At 37.2% G+C, this 20952-nt stretch overlaps 1 protein-coding gene across 12 annotated transcripts in view; it reads right to left on the reverse strand.

Moving 5' to 3' along the window:
- The window catches only part of LOC139943734 (RNA binding protein fox-1 homolog 3-like), a 221926-nt gene that overhangs the window by 7398 nt on the left and 193576 nt on the right, over positions 1 to 20952 (reverse strand). For 10 of the 12 annotated variants that reach the window (XM_071940493.1, XM_071940494.1, XM_071940492.1 and 7 more), the window contains exons 5-8: positions 17251 to 17343; positions 7650 to 7725; positions 6874 to 7043; positions 3612 to 3794 (exon numbers count right to left, since the gene is read on the reverse strand). In XM_071940493.1, coding sequence (XP_071796594.1) covers positions 3612 to 3794; positions 6874 to 7043; positions 7650 to 7725; positions 17251 to 17343 — 522 coding nt within the window. The remainder of the gene's footprint in view (positions 1 to 3611; positions 3795 to 6873; positions 7044 to 7649; positions 7726 to 17250; positions 17344 to 20952) is intronic. The other 2 variants (XM_071940495.1, XM_071940496.1) reach the window with 2 other exon arrangements.

Raw genomic sequence — 20952 nt, forward strand, 5'->3', positions numbered from 1 at the left:
ATTTGATAGAAATACTTCTTTAAGCGGAAACTCTTTTTGAAGATTATTAACAACTGATACAATACAAATTGTCTGAACTACAATTGTACTGACAATATCGACTATATATCTTTGTCCGTTACCCAAAAGTTTTGTTTGGGGTTCATAATCCAAAGAGTATAACAGACAAAAGTGTGTCGCTCAATTTCAAATAGGGAGGAACTTTTCATTTCTTAAAAACTTAGGGTTGAACAAAGACAAATTTGCTAGAGCAGGAGTTGAACCTGTGACCTCCATATTAACGTGCCAGCACTCTCTACCAACTGAGTTAACTAGGCCTATGTTGGTTGCCTCTCCATGGGGTGCCAGTCTTACACCTGTAAGTGCCATATAGCCCAAGTTTACTGTACAATCTGGAAAGTCCACTCTAAAAACTAAAGAGTTGTTGTATCCAACACTTGCATTAGCTCAGTGAGTGACCATACTTTGAAAGTGTTGGATCCAGCAGTTTGTTTGTTAAATCTAGCATTTTTAATGTATGATCCAGCACAGAAAGGGATAATTCCACAATTGAAGTGTTGATTCCAACAATCCTTAAAAAGAATTCGTTAAAATTGTTGGATCAGCTTTTTAAACGTTAAACTGACACTTAAATTCTTGACCAAATACTTTACATATCAAATGCTGGATTCAACACTTTCAAAGTGTTGATACTCACCAAACTCTTGCAAGTGTGGGATTCAACTCTTTAGTTTTTAGAGTGTGGGTAGAGCTAAATGGCTTAGTTCCTGGTAGAGTGCTTGCACAGTTAATTATTTAAATTTTACCAAGTAAGTTCCTCTTGTGGATTTACTACCGGTACTAGATATTTTTTTCAAAACTGTTAATTTTTTGGGGGTCTAATTATTTTGCTCCACTATCCATTTAAAGGATGTGGGTACTTTTTTAACACAAAACACAATGTCCACAGATTTACATTAAACTTACACAGTTTGAAGATAATGATAATACAAAGCTTCCCTTGCTGAGATGCTGTAGTTTTTGAGAAATAAGTAAAACAATGTCATGAAAATACGTTTTTAAAAGCTAAAATAATTTTTGTCTCACGATCAGTGAGACAAAAATTATTTTCATGACACTGTTTTACTCATTTCTCAAAAACTACAGCACCTCAGCACGTAATATTTTCAGGGAAGCTTTATACAATCATTATCTTCAAACTGTGTAAGTTTAGTGTAAATCTGTAGACATTGTGTTTTTCTTATAAAAAAAAGTACATAGACCCTTTAAGAAACAGAGGCAGTTTGAGAGCAACAGGCTGTCTCTACTGGTAGATTTCTTCTTGGATAGCAAAACAAATAATATTTGTAAAATGTTTCATATACATTATTTACACACAACTAATACAAAATGTTCTTTTAAAAAAAAATTAATTCATGCCCAAAATGTTAAAATTCAAGCATTTTTAATTATCCACCAAACTGTATTTAAAATGACACATAAACATGCTACACTAAACTGTGTGTGTGAAATGGGAGGAAAAGCTTTAGTTTCACTGCATTTGATGCTTTTCAGCAGAAATTAGTTCAGAAACCGTCGCGCATATTTTTTACAGGTGTTCTCAAAACTTAAGTACGCTCAAATAACTGGCAAAGTTCCTTAGAAAGACCGCTTCCACAATCAGGCTTAGAATGGAGTTTCATAAAATAAAAAAAAAGGAAAAACTAATCGGTGGTTTAAAAGAGACTAATTGTGAGCGCTAAGTGCAAAGCCCTTACAGCGTTTGGTCCAGGTCTCGCTTTAGGGCCCTGGGAAAATGTGAGGTCCCAAATGCTCTTTGGTGCAATACAATGCACAGAAACAGCAGTTTTTCCCATTCCACCAAAAATACACCAAATATGTACACCAAACTTAAACCAATTCTGTACATTACAATGCAAACATACATGAATAAGGTGAAAGAGACTATCACATATAAAAATGACATGCAATACACATACATCTGTTAACAAAATACAAACCACTGAACGTGTGGTCACAGTTTTGAAGTAGCTTGCATGCATGTCACTTTTAGATTTAAAGGCAGGGTACATCCTTGGTAAGTACCGGTACTCACAAAATTAAAGACCATATAAATGTGAACTTGGTAAATAGCACTGGACAGCTTTTGAAGTAGTGTAGTTTTGGAGAAAAAGGTAATTTTTAACAACAAAACTTGAATCTGAGAAAGGGTCCATGCATAAAGCATTTATCAGGCATCTGAAACCACCACAGTTCTGAGCAGCGACGTTTTTTTCCCCCAGTTTTTATCCCTTCCTTATTTTCTTGCACTTTCGATGACCAATTGAGCCAAATTTTTCACAGGTTTGTAATTTTATGCATACATTTGGATGCACCAAGTGAGGGAACTGATCTTTAAGGATGACTAAAAGTAAACCCAGCCTTCAAAGACACTTGACACTATTGGTAATTGTCAAAGACCAGTCTTCTCACTTGCTGTATCTCAACATATGCATAAAATAACAAACCTGTGAAAATTTGAGCGCAGTTGGTCATCGCAGTTGGGAGATAAAAATGAAAGAAAAAACACCCTTGTCACACTAAGTTGTGTGCTTATAGATGCTTGATTTCGAGCCCTCAAGTTCTAAACTTGAGGTCTCGAAATCAAATTTGTGGAAAATTACTTCTTGCTCGTAAACTACGTCACTTCAGAGGGAGCCGTTTTTCACAGTTTGTTATACTATCAACCTCTCCCCATTACTCACTACCAAGTAAGGTTTTATGCTAATAATTATTTTGAGTAATTACCAATAGTGTCCACTGCCTTTAAGGGATGATTGTGATTAACTTGCACACCTTATATAAGAATCAATAGTGTGAAGAATAAATACTACTGTGTTATTCAAGAATCAAGAACAACACCATTTCGTCATAAAAAACATGTTGTACTTGTTCCTGCATGTACTATACATATCTACAAACTTTACAATTACAAGCAAGCATAATGTGCAGCCAAGTAGTACAAAATGATAACCTGTAACTGTGACCAATCTCAATAATGGAATCATCCTTATTGGGAGCCATTATAGACCAATCCGACAAAACAAAATTGGTAGCACCCTCTATTGAAAAATTACCCACTGCGGTGTCTTTTTGTGCACAATCTAGGCATTGAAGACACCGCAGCAGTGGCGCGCGGTGCTAAATACCTATGCGCCCGGTGCGCGCCTGGATTTGTCTATAACCAAACCCTTTTTGACTTGTATTGTGGCCGAGTGCCACAGTGCAAATACACATCACTTTAACTTTCCTACTTTTTGCAAACAAATTTCCCAGGGAGTTCACCAAACACTTGAACCCATTCAATGGCATGGGTTGTGTATAGAGGTACAGCTTCTTCGACAATTTTAGGGTGTGTTCCCCAAATACAAGAAAATTACTCCATTTTATTGCATTGGTCACAATTATATGTTGAGCTAACAATAAACAAGCAGCAAAATGTTTAAATACAAAAAGTTACCAAAAAACACTACCACGTACCAAAAATGAACGATAATGAAACCAACCACACAACAAAAATAAAATCCACAACCACCAAGAAATGGAAAAAAAAATAATCCCACGGAATTTACCCTTGTTGTCAAGGCGGGGTATCTTACCCCGTACGCAGTCGCCGTGGGGCCGATGGTAGGGTGGTAGGGGTCAGCCGTGTACTCCCTCCCGTAGGGAATTGCGTAGGCTGTGGGCGTGGCCGCATACCGGCTGATGTAGCCTCCGTAACCAGCCGCTGCAGCACTCTGTAAGAGAAGATCAGTCTATGAAGAAGAAATAGGACAAAGACAGACGGCGGGAGGGAGCCAGGAGGGGAGGCGATGTGGATGAGGAGGTGATGGAGGCAGGCAGGCATAACGTAAGGTGAGGTGGTTTTTGTGTGAGAGAGGTGAGGGTGAAGGGAAACAACACAAGAGAGGGGGAGAGACATGGAGAAAACTTGAGTTAGTATCAAAATGCACCGCAAACCAACTTAAAAAAAGCTCATGCAAACAATGCTGTGTAGTGGCTGGTTCATACTTATGTCAACGCAAAGGAAAAACTCACTAGTTTTGAGATGTTCTCAAGTTTTGTGAATCCTTCTTTTGATTCTCCACTGAGAGTGACCTTCGAGTACACTCATCGTATGAACCAACCAACCTTCAGCCACCTGGTAAATTCTAGGTTGACTCACGATACACACCGACCATAATTTTCTTGACTTGATATTCTGAGACTTGTCACATTCACTGGTCACCCTGAATCGCAGCAGAGAAGCCGAATTGTGAAGGATGTGGCTACAATGTTTTCTAGCTGCAGGCATGTAACAGCAACTTGCTACAAGCTGGCTACAATGCCCACATAGAAATCACAGCCAGAAAAATGTCTGGATACTTTGAGGGAGGGCAACCAGAGGGCGAAGAGACAAACCCTTCTTGTGGCACAACTCTACTCACACATGGGGAAACGAACCAGCGCCACAATGGTGCGTGCACAGCAAGTCACAAAAATCTAGTAACGTGAGTACCTCAGAGTTACCAAACCCGTAAGGCCATGTCCAAGTTAACGGCTTTGACTATGCCCTCATCACTGAAAGCTCCAATGAGAGACTTTGAGGCGCTAGGTGGCAGCAGACTTACCCGGTAAATTTCCATTGTTGACATAGTTCTGTGCATGCGCACATTACCAAGAACAATGGATTTTACCTGGTAAGTCTGCTGCCACCAAGTGTCCCAAAAGTCCCCCATTCATCAATGTTGATGCTGAAGCCAATAACCATAGCCAAAGCTGATTGATTTGGACCCAGCCTAAGATATTAGGTAAACACAAAAAGATGTTGGTGCTTGGAGAGCACAAACTTTTGTATCCAACCACCCTTTTATGTGTTTACCATATTATTAAACAAGACAACTTAACTTACCTGACCCAGCTGTTCAGTGACAGGTCATAGGTCAAGTGAGGTCATGAAGTTGTTTAATTGAAAGGTTGAGGTTTGAAATCAATGTATTTATATATACAAGTACAATAAAAGTTAAAGGAAAAGGAAGGTTACATGGGGAAACCTTACCCATTTTTTTATTTTTTAATTTGACAACTGGCAACAATTATATTTTGAACTGTAGCTGCATCTTTTTTTTTTAGTAGATTGTTAATGGCCATCACCAATTTTGTACGATTTGAAACAGGGTTCCAGAGGTGGAAGGCGCGAAAGATACCACGACACCAACCCGACCACCCTCAATTATTTTAAGTGAAAGGCGGACATTTGTTTCACATTTCAGTCAGTAACAACTTGCTGAGATGAAAGTTGTTTTTCAGTTACAAAGTTACATAATAATTTTAGTGTTATCCACCAAACAAAATAACTTGTAACCAAATTGTATGTTAAATTCAAATAAAATGTGAAAAGAAACTTTAAGTGATAAAAAAAGGAAAAAAAAGAAAACGAAAAAAATTAAAGCCATGCAATTTTTTTTTACTACTTGATATCGAACATGAACAAATGAAATTCATTCAGGGGGTATCCTGCCAAGTCGTTGGAACTAATGAAAGATGACAAACGCAGTCACCCTAGTTCCGACACACTTTCTGACAGCCAAAGTGCATAGATCGAATTTTGAAATGCACCAAACCTGATTTAATTAAGTTTTCAAGGCACTGGCAGGAAATTTATCAAAAAGGGTGGGAGTGGGGAATACATCCTGAGATCAAGATGAGGCGGGGGGGAAGCTCGAATGAGGAAGCGAAGATAACACTTTGAGGGATTTTTTCCGAGAACATTTACACTTCATTCTTTAAGACTAATAGGCATGCCTTGAGGAACTTTATTCTTTAGGACGAACAGGCACGCCTTGAGGAGCCATTGACCTAGTTGGACAGGAAGTCATCGGATTCAGTCTACAGACTTTAAGTCGTGCTTTTATAACCAACTAGACGGGTTGGTATGTTCATTAGCATGCAGGGTGGGACTCTTCATTCATCCATTCATTAAAGGGTCTGTATATGTTTGGTAATGACTTTGAAAACTACTGCCAACAACATTTTACTTAGTGATAAGTACAGCAGTTTTGAATAGTTTAATGCATATTGAGAAACTTTTCAATTTTTCTTTTTATCGCCCAAATATTTGAATCTGAGAATCGTTACTGACAGTAACATTTCTCAGATTGTGTATTCCAATTGCAGATTATTCTACATGCATGACGTGGACAACGCCGCTCCAGATTTTCAGCAATATCTGAAAAATGCTACCACCACTTGAAATTAATTTTTCACAGGTTAGTTTTTATGGTATAAATCTACAATAAAACGGAACTAAACCAAACAGCTGGTTCCAATTACCAAATGTATACAATCTCTCAAAGATATAATATTTGTAGTGGGGTTTCAAGTCTTAAAGTAAATTTGTAGGCATTTCTCTTTTGATCAGTAGTTGAGATGTACGGCATAGTGGAATTTTACGCCATGATCGTCATTTCGGAAAGAGGATCGTGTCTGCTCATGCACTAACTGAACTTTATTATGTTTGTGCAGAGGGAAAGTGTTTATAAAGAAGAAGAACTAGAGTATATCTTTTTATAAAATTGCTGTTTTCCAGAAGCAGTCTAAAACAGCCGACCAAGTAATTAACTCCTCCGATACCCATCTTGATACACAAAATGAAACTCTTTTTTTTTTCTTCGCAAAAATGGTTCTTTCTAAATACCCTTTTGCTATAATGGCTGTTTCTTTGTTATAAGACTCTTCTGAATGGACCACAACAAACTCCCGTAAAACATTATCAGCAAGAACAAAGATGAGAAACTCTGATAAATCCATGCACATCAAACAAGAAAAAACCCAACATGCAGTCCATCTTTTTACCTGGTATCGTTCAGGATAGAATGCCTCTGGGTAGATGGCAGTGGCTGTCGTATACCCAGGCACTGGGGGCGGGGCTGCGATCCGGTAGGCGGTGTATGCACCCCTCGTTGCTCGCCCTCTACCTATGGCAGGTGCCCTCAACGCCCCTGCTGGGAAAATGGGCAGTTCAACTGGAGAGAAAAAAAATAAAACAAGTCAAGAGTGGTTTGATCGAAGTTAGCTTGGTTGGATGATTTGATGCGCATGATCAGTTGCAACATTTATGCAATGGTGAAGATATTACGCGAGTGATATCCACTGGAGTAGAACACACTGATTAATAATTCAGTCACAATGCAGCATGCAAACATGTAACTCATCCAAAGTCTGATTTCCACATGGTATTGAGGAGTGTTGGATATTCAACGCATGTTCTTATGACAGACGAAACTCAGTTTCAAAAATGAATATTTCCCATTTTGAATTATGACTGTCCCAATACAGTAAATCACCATGATTATTGTGTTGTTTGTTCAAATTTTCAATGTTTTTTATAAAATGAGGTGAAAATATCACCATCAAAGTTTCCTATATACTGCCCTCTAGTGTCCAACTGTAGAGATGTAGTGAGTCATAATGTGTTAACACATCCTTAATTTTCGCATATAATTGTTTAAGAAGTCATCAACACACTGTTGATCTTCCAAAGAAGGGACCTCGGCAAAGCTCTCCCTAGGAAATGCCTTAGCTAGAAATAGTCAATATCAAACCAACATCGGTTTAACTTCTACGAGTACCTGTGCTTAGTAGTTCACTACCCGCAATGGATTTTGGCGTCTTGTTCGTCATGACCCGTGCTGTCGCATTGTTCACCTAGATGGGGAGCAAAAAAATGGGCAAGCGTTAGAAAAGTCTAGCTATGGTGCCTTCCAGAAAACAGCTCCCTCTGTTGATATTATCCACATGTGGCAAATGAGAAGAATTTAGGTCGGGCCGGGCTGGGAGGAAATGCCAACGCCAAGCCCTGACTCGCCATGGAAGGCAAGCGCATCAGTTCAGCTCAAAAGAACTATCTCGCACCCTGCTTGGTATTTTGCAAAGACATTTAGCTACCTGTCACCAATAAAGATAAACTTATTGATTATGACAGAGGGTTTGTTTGCCACAAAGGATAACACCAAGAGATAAATCTGTTTACTGAAAGTTTAATTTGATTTCATTTGATCGATGAATCAATGTCCGATATGAAACTAATTTTTGGTGTAAGTTTTCGTAATTAAATGAAGTACTCTTTGAGAATTACAAGTAAATATTTGAAAAAAGAAACAAAATTCTCAAATTTATAGAGAGGTCTCTATTGAAAGTTGAAACTTTAGTAAAAATTAACAGAATTCCAACAATTTCCACCAGAGCTAACACCATGGCCAAGATATGTGTAATCTAATCACATATGCTTTCAAGATATTCATTTCATCAGACTTTGATCCATCGACCTCACTTGTCATCAATCATTAAATTTTAAAACAAGCAACCCAGGGGCAGAGTTTAACAACAAAGAGAGGGGACAAAATATCCACAATAAATGTCTGAGCCCAAAATCTTCTATGCTGCAAGGGAGAATAACTTTTTCCCTGGCATTTGTTTTTCGGAGGTTGTCAGCATTTTTTTTTCGGAGGTTGATAACTAAGTAGATATCAACCTCCCTTCGGGAGGTTGATATCTACTTAGTTTTCCCCTAGCATAATTTCTTAATATTTAAAGTGTGCAAAATTCATCAGGAATTTTGACATGTTTTAAATCGGCAGCCTAGCTCCAAATAGATGATGGTTGGCAAGTGTAACTACCATAATCTCAATTTAATTTCTTTTGTTCTGGTGTGTCGGGGCAAGTTTGAGGTCAAAAGCATTACAATTTCATTATAGTTCTGGTTGAAATCTCACAGAGTTGCAACTTGGGAATTCATCCTTGAGATTGTTTTAGAAATAATTTTCAGGAATAAGCAGGAGTGAATTTTTTTACACCATTTTTCATTGTCATTTTGGTGAACTCTTGAAAAAAACATGAGACAAGTAAAAACCTGCTTCCCAAGCTTATGTTTACATCAGCTTTTCTTTGTTGGTTTCTGATCACCAACAAAGTTAGTTACTGATGGTTTCTGAGATTTATTGCACTGAATATTGAAATGAGCGAATCATTTAGTGAAATGGAATCTGTTGGTACAATTTTCAGATACCAAGCCAGTACAGAAACTATGAATGCCACATTTTATTCACCCTTTCACAGACATATCTCGGTTGGACATAAGTCATAAATCATCTCCAATCACGGCCGAATGATCAGACACAGATTTTTCCACTGCTCTTTAATAAACTTTATCAAGTATTCGCCCGACTCTACTTGGAAATAACCAGCCCTGGCATATTGTCAACATTCCAGCTTTTCCCCATACCTCTCCTCAGACAAATTTGGGGTCATGTGCTGCCTCGCAGGGATGCCTTCCTTAATATGGGCAAGAATGCACGGGACGTCTCCTCGCCTCAAGTAAAAATAGATCAGATCGTCACCGACATAGAATTGGAAATTATTACCCGATACATGAAAGGGTCGGCACCCGTGTTTGTCACTCTAGTATTTGGAGTTTGGGTAAATAAAGGATAGATTTCTATTTTGATTCCGGGTACGTCGCCGACAGTAATGATAAACTCTGCCCCTTGGAGATGATATTCAAATGAAAACAAATAGATAATATATAAGGGGAAATAGCAGAAAGGAAATAAAAAGAAAATATAATGGCATGAGACAAGTACAGCTTCTGATCACTCAAACTGTTTTCAGAAAATACTAAAATATTTTTCTGTTTATCCTTTCAGATTTTTATCTCAATAAACTGTAACTAACTGATAGATTTGTGCATGTTTTCTTTTTTTTTTTGGGAAATAAAAAAATGTCTCGTCTCATGCCATGGATAGAAATAGAGGACAGAAAAATGTATCACTTTTAGATATACTTCATTGCTCCTCCGCTGTAATGTGAATCATCCTTTCATATTTTTTTTCTTTGACAACTTTTGAATATAGCTGCTACTTTGCGTTTCACCAGAACAAGGCTACCAGCCAATACAATTTGTGATGACTGGTATCCTGCTCATTTCTATTTTGACAAACTTTGCTAAGCAATATTTGTTTTGCTTACAGCAGCTCTATGAAATTGAGTCCAAAGCAGTTTCAAAGAGTATTTATATCACACAGATGTCATTCTGAATTTATTTTGGACAAAACGTCTCTAACTAGATGTGCTGACATTATCGTCACTGTGTTTGAAATGTCTTCTTCTTTTTTTTGCACTTAAGTTTTTAATTTTCTCAAACTGTTCACTTTTAGGAGGAGCAACGAAGCCACTTATATCAAAACACAATTGGACTTAACTACAATATATACATCAAATTTACATAGTTATTTCTACACTTATATTCAGCCCGGCTGTCAAACTTCGCCAATTCATCGCTTCATCAGAATCTGACGACTGAAATTTATTCTCTCACAATGCCCTGGATGGAATTGTACCAAAAGAATTCAATTTTCCAAACTCTTTTAAGCGAGCGTAACAATCCATAAAGACAGTTCTCTTGTTTTCCCTTTTTCAATGAAGTTTATTTTAAAACACATTTTAGGAAATCTTCTTTTGGCAAAGACAGAAACTTGTAATTTTTAAAGGAAATCTTCTTTGAGAGAGAAACAGAAATTTGACATCCGGTTTGACAGTACACAATAAATTTAATGTTCCAAATGTAAGAGACCATATGAACAAAAACAGTTGATTGACAATTATGTAAATTTATACTCTCTGCATGTTCAATGAGAGTCATTTAACACATTTTCCATTACCGCGGCCAACCATTAGTTAAGTTGAAACATTTCTCCTTTTTTGCAGGCCACTTGGTAATAAATGCGGGAGTGGTAATAAATGCGGGACCGTCCCCCAGCGAAAAAAATGAGTCACTGTTGGAGCTCATGTGTAAAGAACCATCAATCTCTCAATATGGCTCAATGCCATGGCCCAATTTCAAAAAGTGAGCTAAGCACAACAAAACTATGCTTATCAGAATAAGGCTACCAGCCAAACAATTGTGTCCAACGTTTGTAACTGGTATCCTGCTCATTTCTGCTTAGCAAAGCATGTTCAGCAATATTTTCTGCTTGAGCACATCAACACTATGCTTACCAAGATAAGGTTACCAGCCAAACAAAAATTTCATTTGTACAATTTGTGACTGGTATCCTGCTAATTTCCGCTTAGCAAAATGTTAAAAAATATTTTCTGCTTAAGTAGCTCTATGAAATTGGGCCCAGAGCAGTTTCAAAGAGTCAATTAATAAGAATCTAAACAAGTCCACCCCAATTCTTTCAGCTAATATTTTCCTTGGTGACTCATAGCCATAAATTTGACAATCTTTCTTTACTTTTTAGATTGACAAAAGGGGAGTAAATTTACCTCCAATTTTTGACAGTTTGGATTGCGTTTTGTTAATGGTTCAACTCACATAATTGAAAATTTCAAAAGGTTTTGCCATACATTCCCTTGTTGATGGGGACAAAATCCATAAAGACAGAACAATACAAAAGCCAGCCTGGATGGAAATTCAAATTAACGCAAAGTCAACTCTCTTTTTTCTTTTTTTCTCCTTTCTTCCATTTTTTGTATATTATAAATCAAAGGTTTCTTTAAGGGGAAGTTAAAGAAAAGCAATCTCCTTTCTTTCAAGGGTTACAGATTGCCAAGAACAGAAATGACTCTACCAATTCCATGTGCTGGATTTCAGCTATAAGGCGGGCTCCCTCCTGCCACAATGGTACAGACCCCGGGGGTGTGGGCAATGCATTACAGTGGTCCAAATCATGGACTCCACCACTCTTATACAGGGTTGATTTAATCAGTCGTTAAACATTAACATGACCAATTTGTAGTTAAGAGCCGGTATGGCTCCAGCATGTTTTATAGGATGGAGCGAAATTTGTCTCTGGAGCCATTTTAGTGCATGTCGTGATAGAATGAGGTAGTCGAGACATTTCACTAAATGTGAATAGAGGAAATGTCTATGAAACCCGCTTCCCTCTACAGTATTGACTGAGCTGAGATGGACGGACAACTGCTTCTTCGCCAATAGCAACAAATTTTCTTCTGTGAAAGAGGCTTTTAAGCGGATCGCATAATTCTGTTATCCTTTGCGGCCTATAACAAAGCCCATTCATTCCCCAAGATAGAACTGCAGATTTTTTGTTCTGCTAACTTTTACTTTGGGTTTAATTGACGCCCTTGTCAGTAAATCCAGTAGCATGGGATTGCTAGGGCACTGAAGAGATTCCCGCAAAAAAAATCCATTTAACCTTTGTTTACAGAAAATTGCATTAATCTTTTATCGCTTGGTGGTGTTAGGTGTGCTTTGTTCACTCAAAACCTAGAAGGAGAAAACACTCTCAGGTTGGAAAAACAGTCTGCATTGAGATAAAAGAACGTTACTTTAGATTGACCGAGTTTGGGTTCTGTTTGCGGTGTGATATATGTCTGTTCAACTAAATAACTTAATATATAAATATCTAAATAATACAACTAAGTCACATTGAGGACACATTCTCAGTTATGATGGGGGGGGGGTGAGATTATAAAGTTTGGTGAAGTTTACTGAATGTGTAGAGCTATTTTAAGGAGTTATTTTGAAGAGCAGCTCACACTACATTATCTGGGCCTGATTTCATTGCTCTGCTTGCAGATGAATTCTGTGCTTACATTCAATAGAACTATGCTTTTTATTGGGGCTCATTAAGTGCTGAATTCTGCGGTATAAAGTACATAAAATTGGACCCTGGCAGATTTAAACATTTTCATTTGTAAATGCCCTTCTTTCATATTGGTGACCAGCCAAGTGCAAATAATGCAGTGCATGACTGGTTTCCTGCTCATTCCAACTTAAACACTCATTTCTGCAAAACATTTTTATTTTTTCCTTTTTTGGGGGAGAAAAAGTGGGAGAACCTTTGAAATTTGAGAAGGCATACAGATACTGAGAATATGTCCTTTTGTGCTAACTAATCCCATACATCCTCTTGCGCTAACAATATACAAATGCCAAACCCAATGCCATCTGACCCATCTCCGAAGAATACCTCACAAAACTGCCTCTTGAAAACTTGAATGCATTTGAACATTTAAGAGAAGACACTCTGTTTTCCGAGGCAGGCCGTGCTGTTAAAAACAACTTGAAGCAGATACCTGCACTTAATTTCTCTTTAGTAACAGACAGTTGACATAATTTCTTGGACTAACCTTAATCAACCACCCTCTCGTCAGTTAAAGACAATTTATACCATACACTCTTAAACATCACAACCGATAGATACTTCATCAACAAATCTAAAAGATCAAACACCCCCTGATCAACATCAATGTTCTAAAATGTCACCTAATAAATCTCTTCTAAAATAGAACAACTTTCCATGTTGCGTATATCAGGTGGCCACTGTTCTCATTTCTCTGCGGTCAGAGTTATAGATACAAGATGTTAGTAATTTCCAGAGTGGGCCATGACCCAGTTCTAAACATGCAACTGAAAACGTGATCACTACCTAAGAATGATCTCCCCGCCACAGTGCACCTGGTTGGTTACATCTCTTGACGATATCTCTCATGTCTACCCTTTGGTGACCGAACATCAGCTGCTCATGTCTTTAATATTTTGAGGGGAAAGCAAAACGGGGGGGTTGTTATTAGGCTCTATTTGAATTTTGATCATGGTGTGGGTTTTTGCTTTGTTTTTTAATTGTAACTTTTTCACAAAATGAATTATGACTATGACAAGGGAAATCTGAGGAAGTTTGCTGAAGTTTTTGGTATTTAAAAAATAAAGGACAACATTTGAGTAGGAACCCAAGCTAGAATGAACAGTTTGCTTAAATCATCCTTTTAAAATTAACACGCTGCATGGAAACAGTTTCAATATGAACTCGATGGATAGTTCTCTTGTGTCTTATTAGTAATAATAACACAGCACTTATTAACTCAAAGACTTTTCACAGGAAAAAACCTTTGACTCAATTTCAAAATATCATTATGTAAACTTGTGAACATCAACCTTCTTCCGGCAGGCATTTCAAATGAAAATGTTTTAGTTATTGATTAAGATTTGTCTTCTTTGGGGGCAATATCGCCGACTCTTAGTGTAAGAGGTGTTGGTTTGAGTTAATCTTTAATCAAGTAATGGCTCACGGTATCTTGTTATAAAGTGCAAGACAAGTTGTGGTTTTAAGTGATTGCTACGGAACATCTGGAGTGCATAGTACCGAGCATTTATCACCGGTGTGCTGCATTACTTTAGTTTTGATGTGAATTAACGATGTAGGGTTTGTGTCGTTAGACAGAAGATAAAGTATCTATGTCATGTCAAAAGGAGAAGATTTATCAACAGAATCTCAAAATACTACGACAAAAGCGTGGCTTTGACCGTTGTCGCTAATGCATTCATTTCAAGACCATATTGCTATTTTGGATCAATGAAAATGGGGCATTCCGACTCCTAATGCAATTAACATAGTTCAAAACGATGCTGAGACAATGGATGCAGTTTTTAAGATCCGGTGTAATTGTGTTTTCATTAAACCTGGCAAGGGTACTCCAAAAAGTAAATAAGAAAGCTGTTAAAAAACTGATGGACAAAATGAAGGTAATCTTCAAGTTGCATGCATTTCCAAAAATGGAAAACAAAATCATAAACGACTTCATATAATCAGTCCATATGGAGAAAAAAAACTAAAAACATTTCAGATGCATACCAAACAAGACTGAATTAAACAAGTTTTCACATTTTGACACTTTTATAAAAAATGATATGAAATCACAATGGGTGAAGTTTCTTCGGTTCATCCTCTCTTTTATAAAAAGCTCATGCATTTTTGGGGGGGTCAGTTTTCGATTCGTTTGACCATGCAGGATTGGAGGAGGGGCGGATATATGTTGTGTTTTGATTTGATATACACATGCAGATTTTGATGTGCAGCCGGATGTAATAGACGATGTGTACAAAGCGGTGGTGGCCGATATATTTTCATGCTATGCTAGCATTCCTGATGTGAGGACGATACAGACAGGAATGTCTCCAAAACTAAGCATTCTACCAAACCATTTACTACTTTTTATTTACAGGGAATAAATCAGGGCAAGAAGCAGAACAAAATCTCCTCATTTTAAAAACCTAATCCTACTCTATGAAAAGCAGTACTTTATCTCATACATATTCATGGGCAAATGCTGTTTTTTCATTGGGCAGAGCTTCATGACAGATTGCAAATCCAGGCATTTGTTATACACATCCGGGGGGAAACAATTTCCACAACCTTTTTTTCTCCTGGGTTTCTACACTACCTTCTCCGGTGCAATATTTTTGTTCATGCATAAGAGATGTTTCCAACAAAACGCTGACTGTTTCACTGTATGAAGTATAAACCCATTGCTAATCCAACACCAACCAATTAGCAATTTTACATACTGCAGTGAAAATCTGAGGTTATCTAGAATGGGGTTTTGTTTTCTCTTGAGTAAATACTACAATGTTTATTCATCCCTTTTTTTCAACAAGTCAAAAAAATAAACAACTAATGATAAATCCCTTACTGCCCGATTATATTTTGCAGCATTTTCTTTTAAGAAAAGCTCTTTTGTATTTGCCGTTTCAGAATTATAACTATTCTCGCGTCAATATTCTATTTTAAATAGTAAAATCAGTTCAAACAATTACACTACATGATCACCTCAACCAAACAAAAACCGTGGGAAAAAATACGTTCCTCTCAAATTCACAAGCAAAGCATTCATAATGACAAAAACTGCATCAATCGCATTGTAATATCCCATCAGGCATTGCAAAACTTGTACGTCCAACAAACATTGTGAATAAATAATAAAAAATATATTTTTTAAAACCTCTGGAAAACCAACCAGTGTAGAAACATATAACCACATGCAGTTGGTTCCTTCATACATAACACTGCCTCTCTCCGGATGTTATAAACAAATGAACACACCCATCCATATAACATGTAGATATATAATGCAAGTATCCCGTGGTGGTAACAAAAACTATAAGTATTAATGGAACAGACATATAGCACACCGAGCATGGTAAACCGTTCACAATGCAACCCGATTCCTATGTTTCTAGGATGCACATTCTATTTTAACTCGTCCAAATTCATTCTGGGGAATAGTTGTTTGAGTGTCGATAAAAGATACAAAGCACACACCAACCTATAGGATATGTTGATTAAAAATAAATTAACCAACTCCGTGAAACCCAATCTTATTTTTAAGTTTGTTATTTTAAATTTTAAAAACCTCAGACAGGATTTTGTATTGTTATTGAGACTCAAAAGTTTTTAAAATCTTTTGTTTGACTTGCGGTAAAAGGTGGATTAAATACATTTGTATGCATACATATGGCATAGGATGCATGGCAGATTCGGATTCGGAGGAATTGTGAGTGAACTTACCCACACCTACCGAGGGGAGCCAACCTTTTACGTTAGCTCACATAGTGCTTTTTCGCTATTATGAGTAGCGACTCTATCAATTGGCCTCAATTTATCAACCTCTGGCGGGAACAGAAATAAATGCAAATAATGGTGGAAAGAGAAAGTCTCGGGACTGGCAGAAGTGACAAGGAAGAACAACAACAAAGAAAATCATGGACGGACCAAAGTAGGGAAGTCTGTCACGACGGCCAAACGCTCTGCAATTTCGGGGGTTGAAATAATAAGCTTGTAAATATTCAGGTTTTTTTTTTGTTATTATTAGTCAACCTTTTTGAACCACATAAGTGAAAGAAGTTTTGATTAAGATTTGGCATAGATTGAAAAGTTTGTGAAAAAAGTCAATTTTTATGTGAAGAAAAACAATAGTGACAACTTTTCAGGTGTGTTATACACGGTGACTACAGAAAGTATTAAAGGTGACTCCTGATTGGACACTGGCTGTTAGAGAGATCATTTTCTGGCCAATAAGAGCTGAGTTAACATGACAGACTTCGGGACTTTGCTCGTCATCATCATCATCATTGTTGTCATGGTGATACAGGGCTGTGTGGCTTATGGTTAGTGTGACATATTTTTTCACGAGAAGCACTTCAGAGTGTCGGTTCATGCAAAATACATCACACCAACCAAAAACACCACACTAAAAATTCATACTGCCAATATCGAGAACAAAATCAGCCGTACAAACTTAGCCCCGTTGAATAACAACAACAATATATAAAATACAATCATTCCAAAAAACCACGGTGGGTTTTTTGTTTTGGAAAATGTTCTCGTTTTTTACTTCTAAGGAGGATAAATCTTACGAAACAACATGCACCTCAATTTTGCGCCCCTCAACAATAGAGCCGTTCAATTTCTCTCGTGCCCTGTCGGCGTCGGAACTATTTTGGAAAGTTACAAACCCGAATCCCTGCATGCATGGGAAGTAAATAAAAACAAAACATGCAACACATTATAAAAATCATGCAGAGTACTGGAGAGCACATAGGTTTTGTTGTTGTTTATTTGTTGTTGTTTGTTTTTTTTGTTTGCTTGGTTATGACATTCTTAAAATCAGTTCTGATGGTAAAAAATGTGCAAAGGCATTGAATGTTTTACATCTTTGGAGAGAATCGTGCAGTTGGCTTTTTTTTTTATTAAGATGTAGGCAGGCAGAGAAACAGGGGTCAGAAGGTGGGCAGGGGGGGGGGCTAGAGTATTTAAGATGACTGATACTTTCAGGGGGTAACTAGTATAGAAGTGTTTTGGAGCTGTTATAAAGAGGAATGATTGAAATTTAGTACATGATTACATTCCTGGAAAGGAGTCATGAATTGATAAACTCTCATAGCAAGATGATAGTTGATGTTAATGCAGAAGAAAAGGGGGCAGTTTACACGTTTCCGATTGCCATTGCCAACAGTCATTAATAGTCGCAGAGAATAAAAAACCAACATTGACTTTGAAATGAGTGGGGAAAAAAGTCATATAAACTATTTAAAAAAAAAAAATTAAGTCTTGGTCTTTTTGTTTTGAAATATTTCTTTTAGACATTTTAGATGATGTATTTTCAACCATTTTTTTTATTAAAGAAGAATTTCTCAAGTGTGTGATTGTCTGTTGCTGTGGCAATTTATGTATAAATTTGAATCTATCTCCAAACTGAATGGGGGACACCTGACCAAATAACACAAAAATGTCACATTATCCATCATTCGTCAAATAAAACGACTGCAGCTTTTGTTTCAATTCACCAATAATACAGCCATGTTATCTTATAAATGTCTTAAACGCCTTGCATAATTCCAAAGTGAAATGCCCGTATGACTCTTAAAATATCTGACTTTTTTGAGACCCTTAGAAAAATATACAAAAGTTACGTGATTTGATTTATTCACTTATTCTATAAAATTGCTTGATTCACATCCCACTTTAATAGCACCATCTCTCATAAGTTTTGAACAAACATGAAGACCAAGATTCTTCACAAAGTTGTCAATGCTTTGTTGTTTAATAGTATAACCCACTTAGAGCACTTCTACAATGAATCAAATACAGAACCCCCCCCCCCCCCCTCCTTAGTGTTCATGTCCCTTGCACTTCTGTCCACCCACCTTCAGTGGTCTTGATACAGATTGATGCAAATTCAACTGCACGGCTTTGGAAATGAGACATCTTTAGAATGCCAATGCACTTTTAGAGCAGTACTTCGTAAGAAAACAAAAACCCAGAAACTAAGTGCTTCAGTGCATTTGAAACGCTGCCAGATGTTCATGTAACTCTCCATTCCATCTCACCCCCCCCCCCCCCCCCTCATTAGTTTCAGGTGATACTGAAATGAAGTGCAGACTAACGTTCATGTAAGTGTTAGAGGCGTTTGAATAAAAAATAGCAAAACTCTGAGCTCAACTCTAAGCTCAACAAAATCATGAAAATTTCCCCTAAAGCATATTAGGAAATTATGCAGGCAAGTAAGACAATCAAGAAGAAGATGGGTTTATCAATCATGTGACACTGTATTGCGGCAACCGACATGGGACTTGTGTATGTATAGCTCTGCCAATCTGGGTACCGGGTGAAAAAACGTGTTCATGCTCAGCAAGTGATAGTACGAGAATGATAGAGACCAGTTTTGTTGCACAGCCATGGCTCAGGCTTGTTATTAAAAAAAAGGTATCAGTTTCTTTCATTAAGAGAGTGGATGGGATGGGGTTGGGGAGGAGGAGTTTACCCCCTCATGAGTCATAGAATGAACAGGGAGAGTTATGTGGGTCAATACAAGCATGGGCAAATATCATGTACTCATTATAGCATAGATGAAGCATCAATATCATTATACTCTACATGATTCGAAAGCAATGGGTATGAATCAAGAAAAACTACATTTTGTATAAAATGAAGAACAAAAACCACATACTGATCATCACCGCCAAATCGCGCTTACAGCTCACCTTAAGTAATGCTTCAAAACAAAAACAATTTCCACATCCATCTTGGAATTATTTATGCTATCAATCAAAACTTGCACTCAGGTCTAGCGCCCGTGAACCAAAAAAACTCAATAACAAATTTCCTGTTGCAATTCTAAATTCAACGGTGAGGCAGCAAAGATACAGATGGTTACATGATTAAATTAGAAAATTTACAATATAATAAAATGTCCTCGCCAGTTTGCCCTCTCGGTCTGTGAGGCATACCGATACGGGAATGATAATTTGGCAGTAGAATTCAATCAAAAACATATTGCAATTAAAACACAGTCATGAATAATTTTAATATCCATAGTGTAACATTTCTGCTGTATAATAAGGAATGAGAAGTGCTTTTGCAGTGGTTTTTGTGGCGGTGATGAAACAGTGTGTAGCAAGCAGGAATAAATAGCTGTCAATATTTGCTGTGGATAAAAAGAGAAGAGGTCAAGCAGTAGAAACACTGAATGCAATCAATGAGTGATCAGAAGGGTGACCTCCCATATGGCTACGGCTACGGCTTGTGTGTCTGGCACCCTGACCAACCATTAGGGGTACATGCACTGACTCTGAATTGTCTGATACTTGTTTTTTGTTTTTTTACTAGTGCGAAAATGGGTCTCGTATCCTGGCTTGTAATTGGGGCTACATGCACTGACTTTGAATGGTCTGATCCTCCGTTTTTGCTTTTGGCTTGGTCCAAAAATTGGTCTGGTACCCTGACTGTTAAAAAAAAGGATGACAGTCTAGGATATCGCATAACAAGAGTGATACTTAACCATTTCTAAGGAATTTTCACTTTTTGCGTCAAGTTTATCAAGAAAAGTGTGACACACATTCTTAAAAATGGTTTGAAACCTGGACCACCTGGTTTGACCTTTTATCTTGAACACTAGACCTATAAAGTCTTGATCAGAGCACCAGACTCTTTCTGTGATTTAAAGCGCCCCAATTTAAACCTCATATTTCTTTTGAAAGTTTCATAAATTGTTTTTTAAAATACATCAAAAAATCATCACAATAAATGTTAGTACTTCACAAACAAGTGTTCAGAACATTGAAAAAGCTCTAATAAAAACAAAAAAATGATTTTTCCAGTGATACATCTTACTTGGGCAGCCATATGGGGGTGTCACCTTCTGTAAGGTCAAAGGTCAAGGTGCAAAAATCAGGAGCAGATGCAAGATGCACAATGATCATAAATATTGCATGAGATGGCGCATTACATCATGCCCTCCAACTTCTTAAACAGTGTTTGGAAGGCAATCACAATGCATGTACATGGTGAACACATTTGATTGGCAAAAAATGGTGCAGTTTTGCTACATTTTCAACAACAAAATAAAGCCGGTTTTATCATTTTGTTTTGGTTGCTTCATTTCTTGAGTTTTTGTTTTTTGTCGGAAAGTTAACAAACAAAAAAACACATTTAGGAGTAATTGTATTAAAATCAGCAAAGAGGCACCATAATATATATATATACATGTCAAAATTCACATAATATGTGTCATCTAATAATATTTTAGAAAAAACACAAATCACAAATATCTATCGGACAGGAATGGGGAGAG

This window comes from Asterias amurensis, chromosome 11, assembly GCF_032118995.1.
Source record: "Asterias amurensis chromosome 11, ASM3211899v1".
Lineage (NCBI taxonomy): Eukaryota > Metazoa > Echinodermata > Asteroidea > Forcipulatida > Asteriidae > Asterias > Asterias amurensis.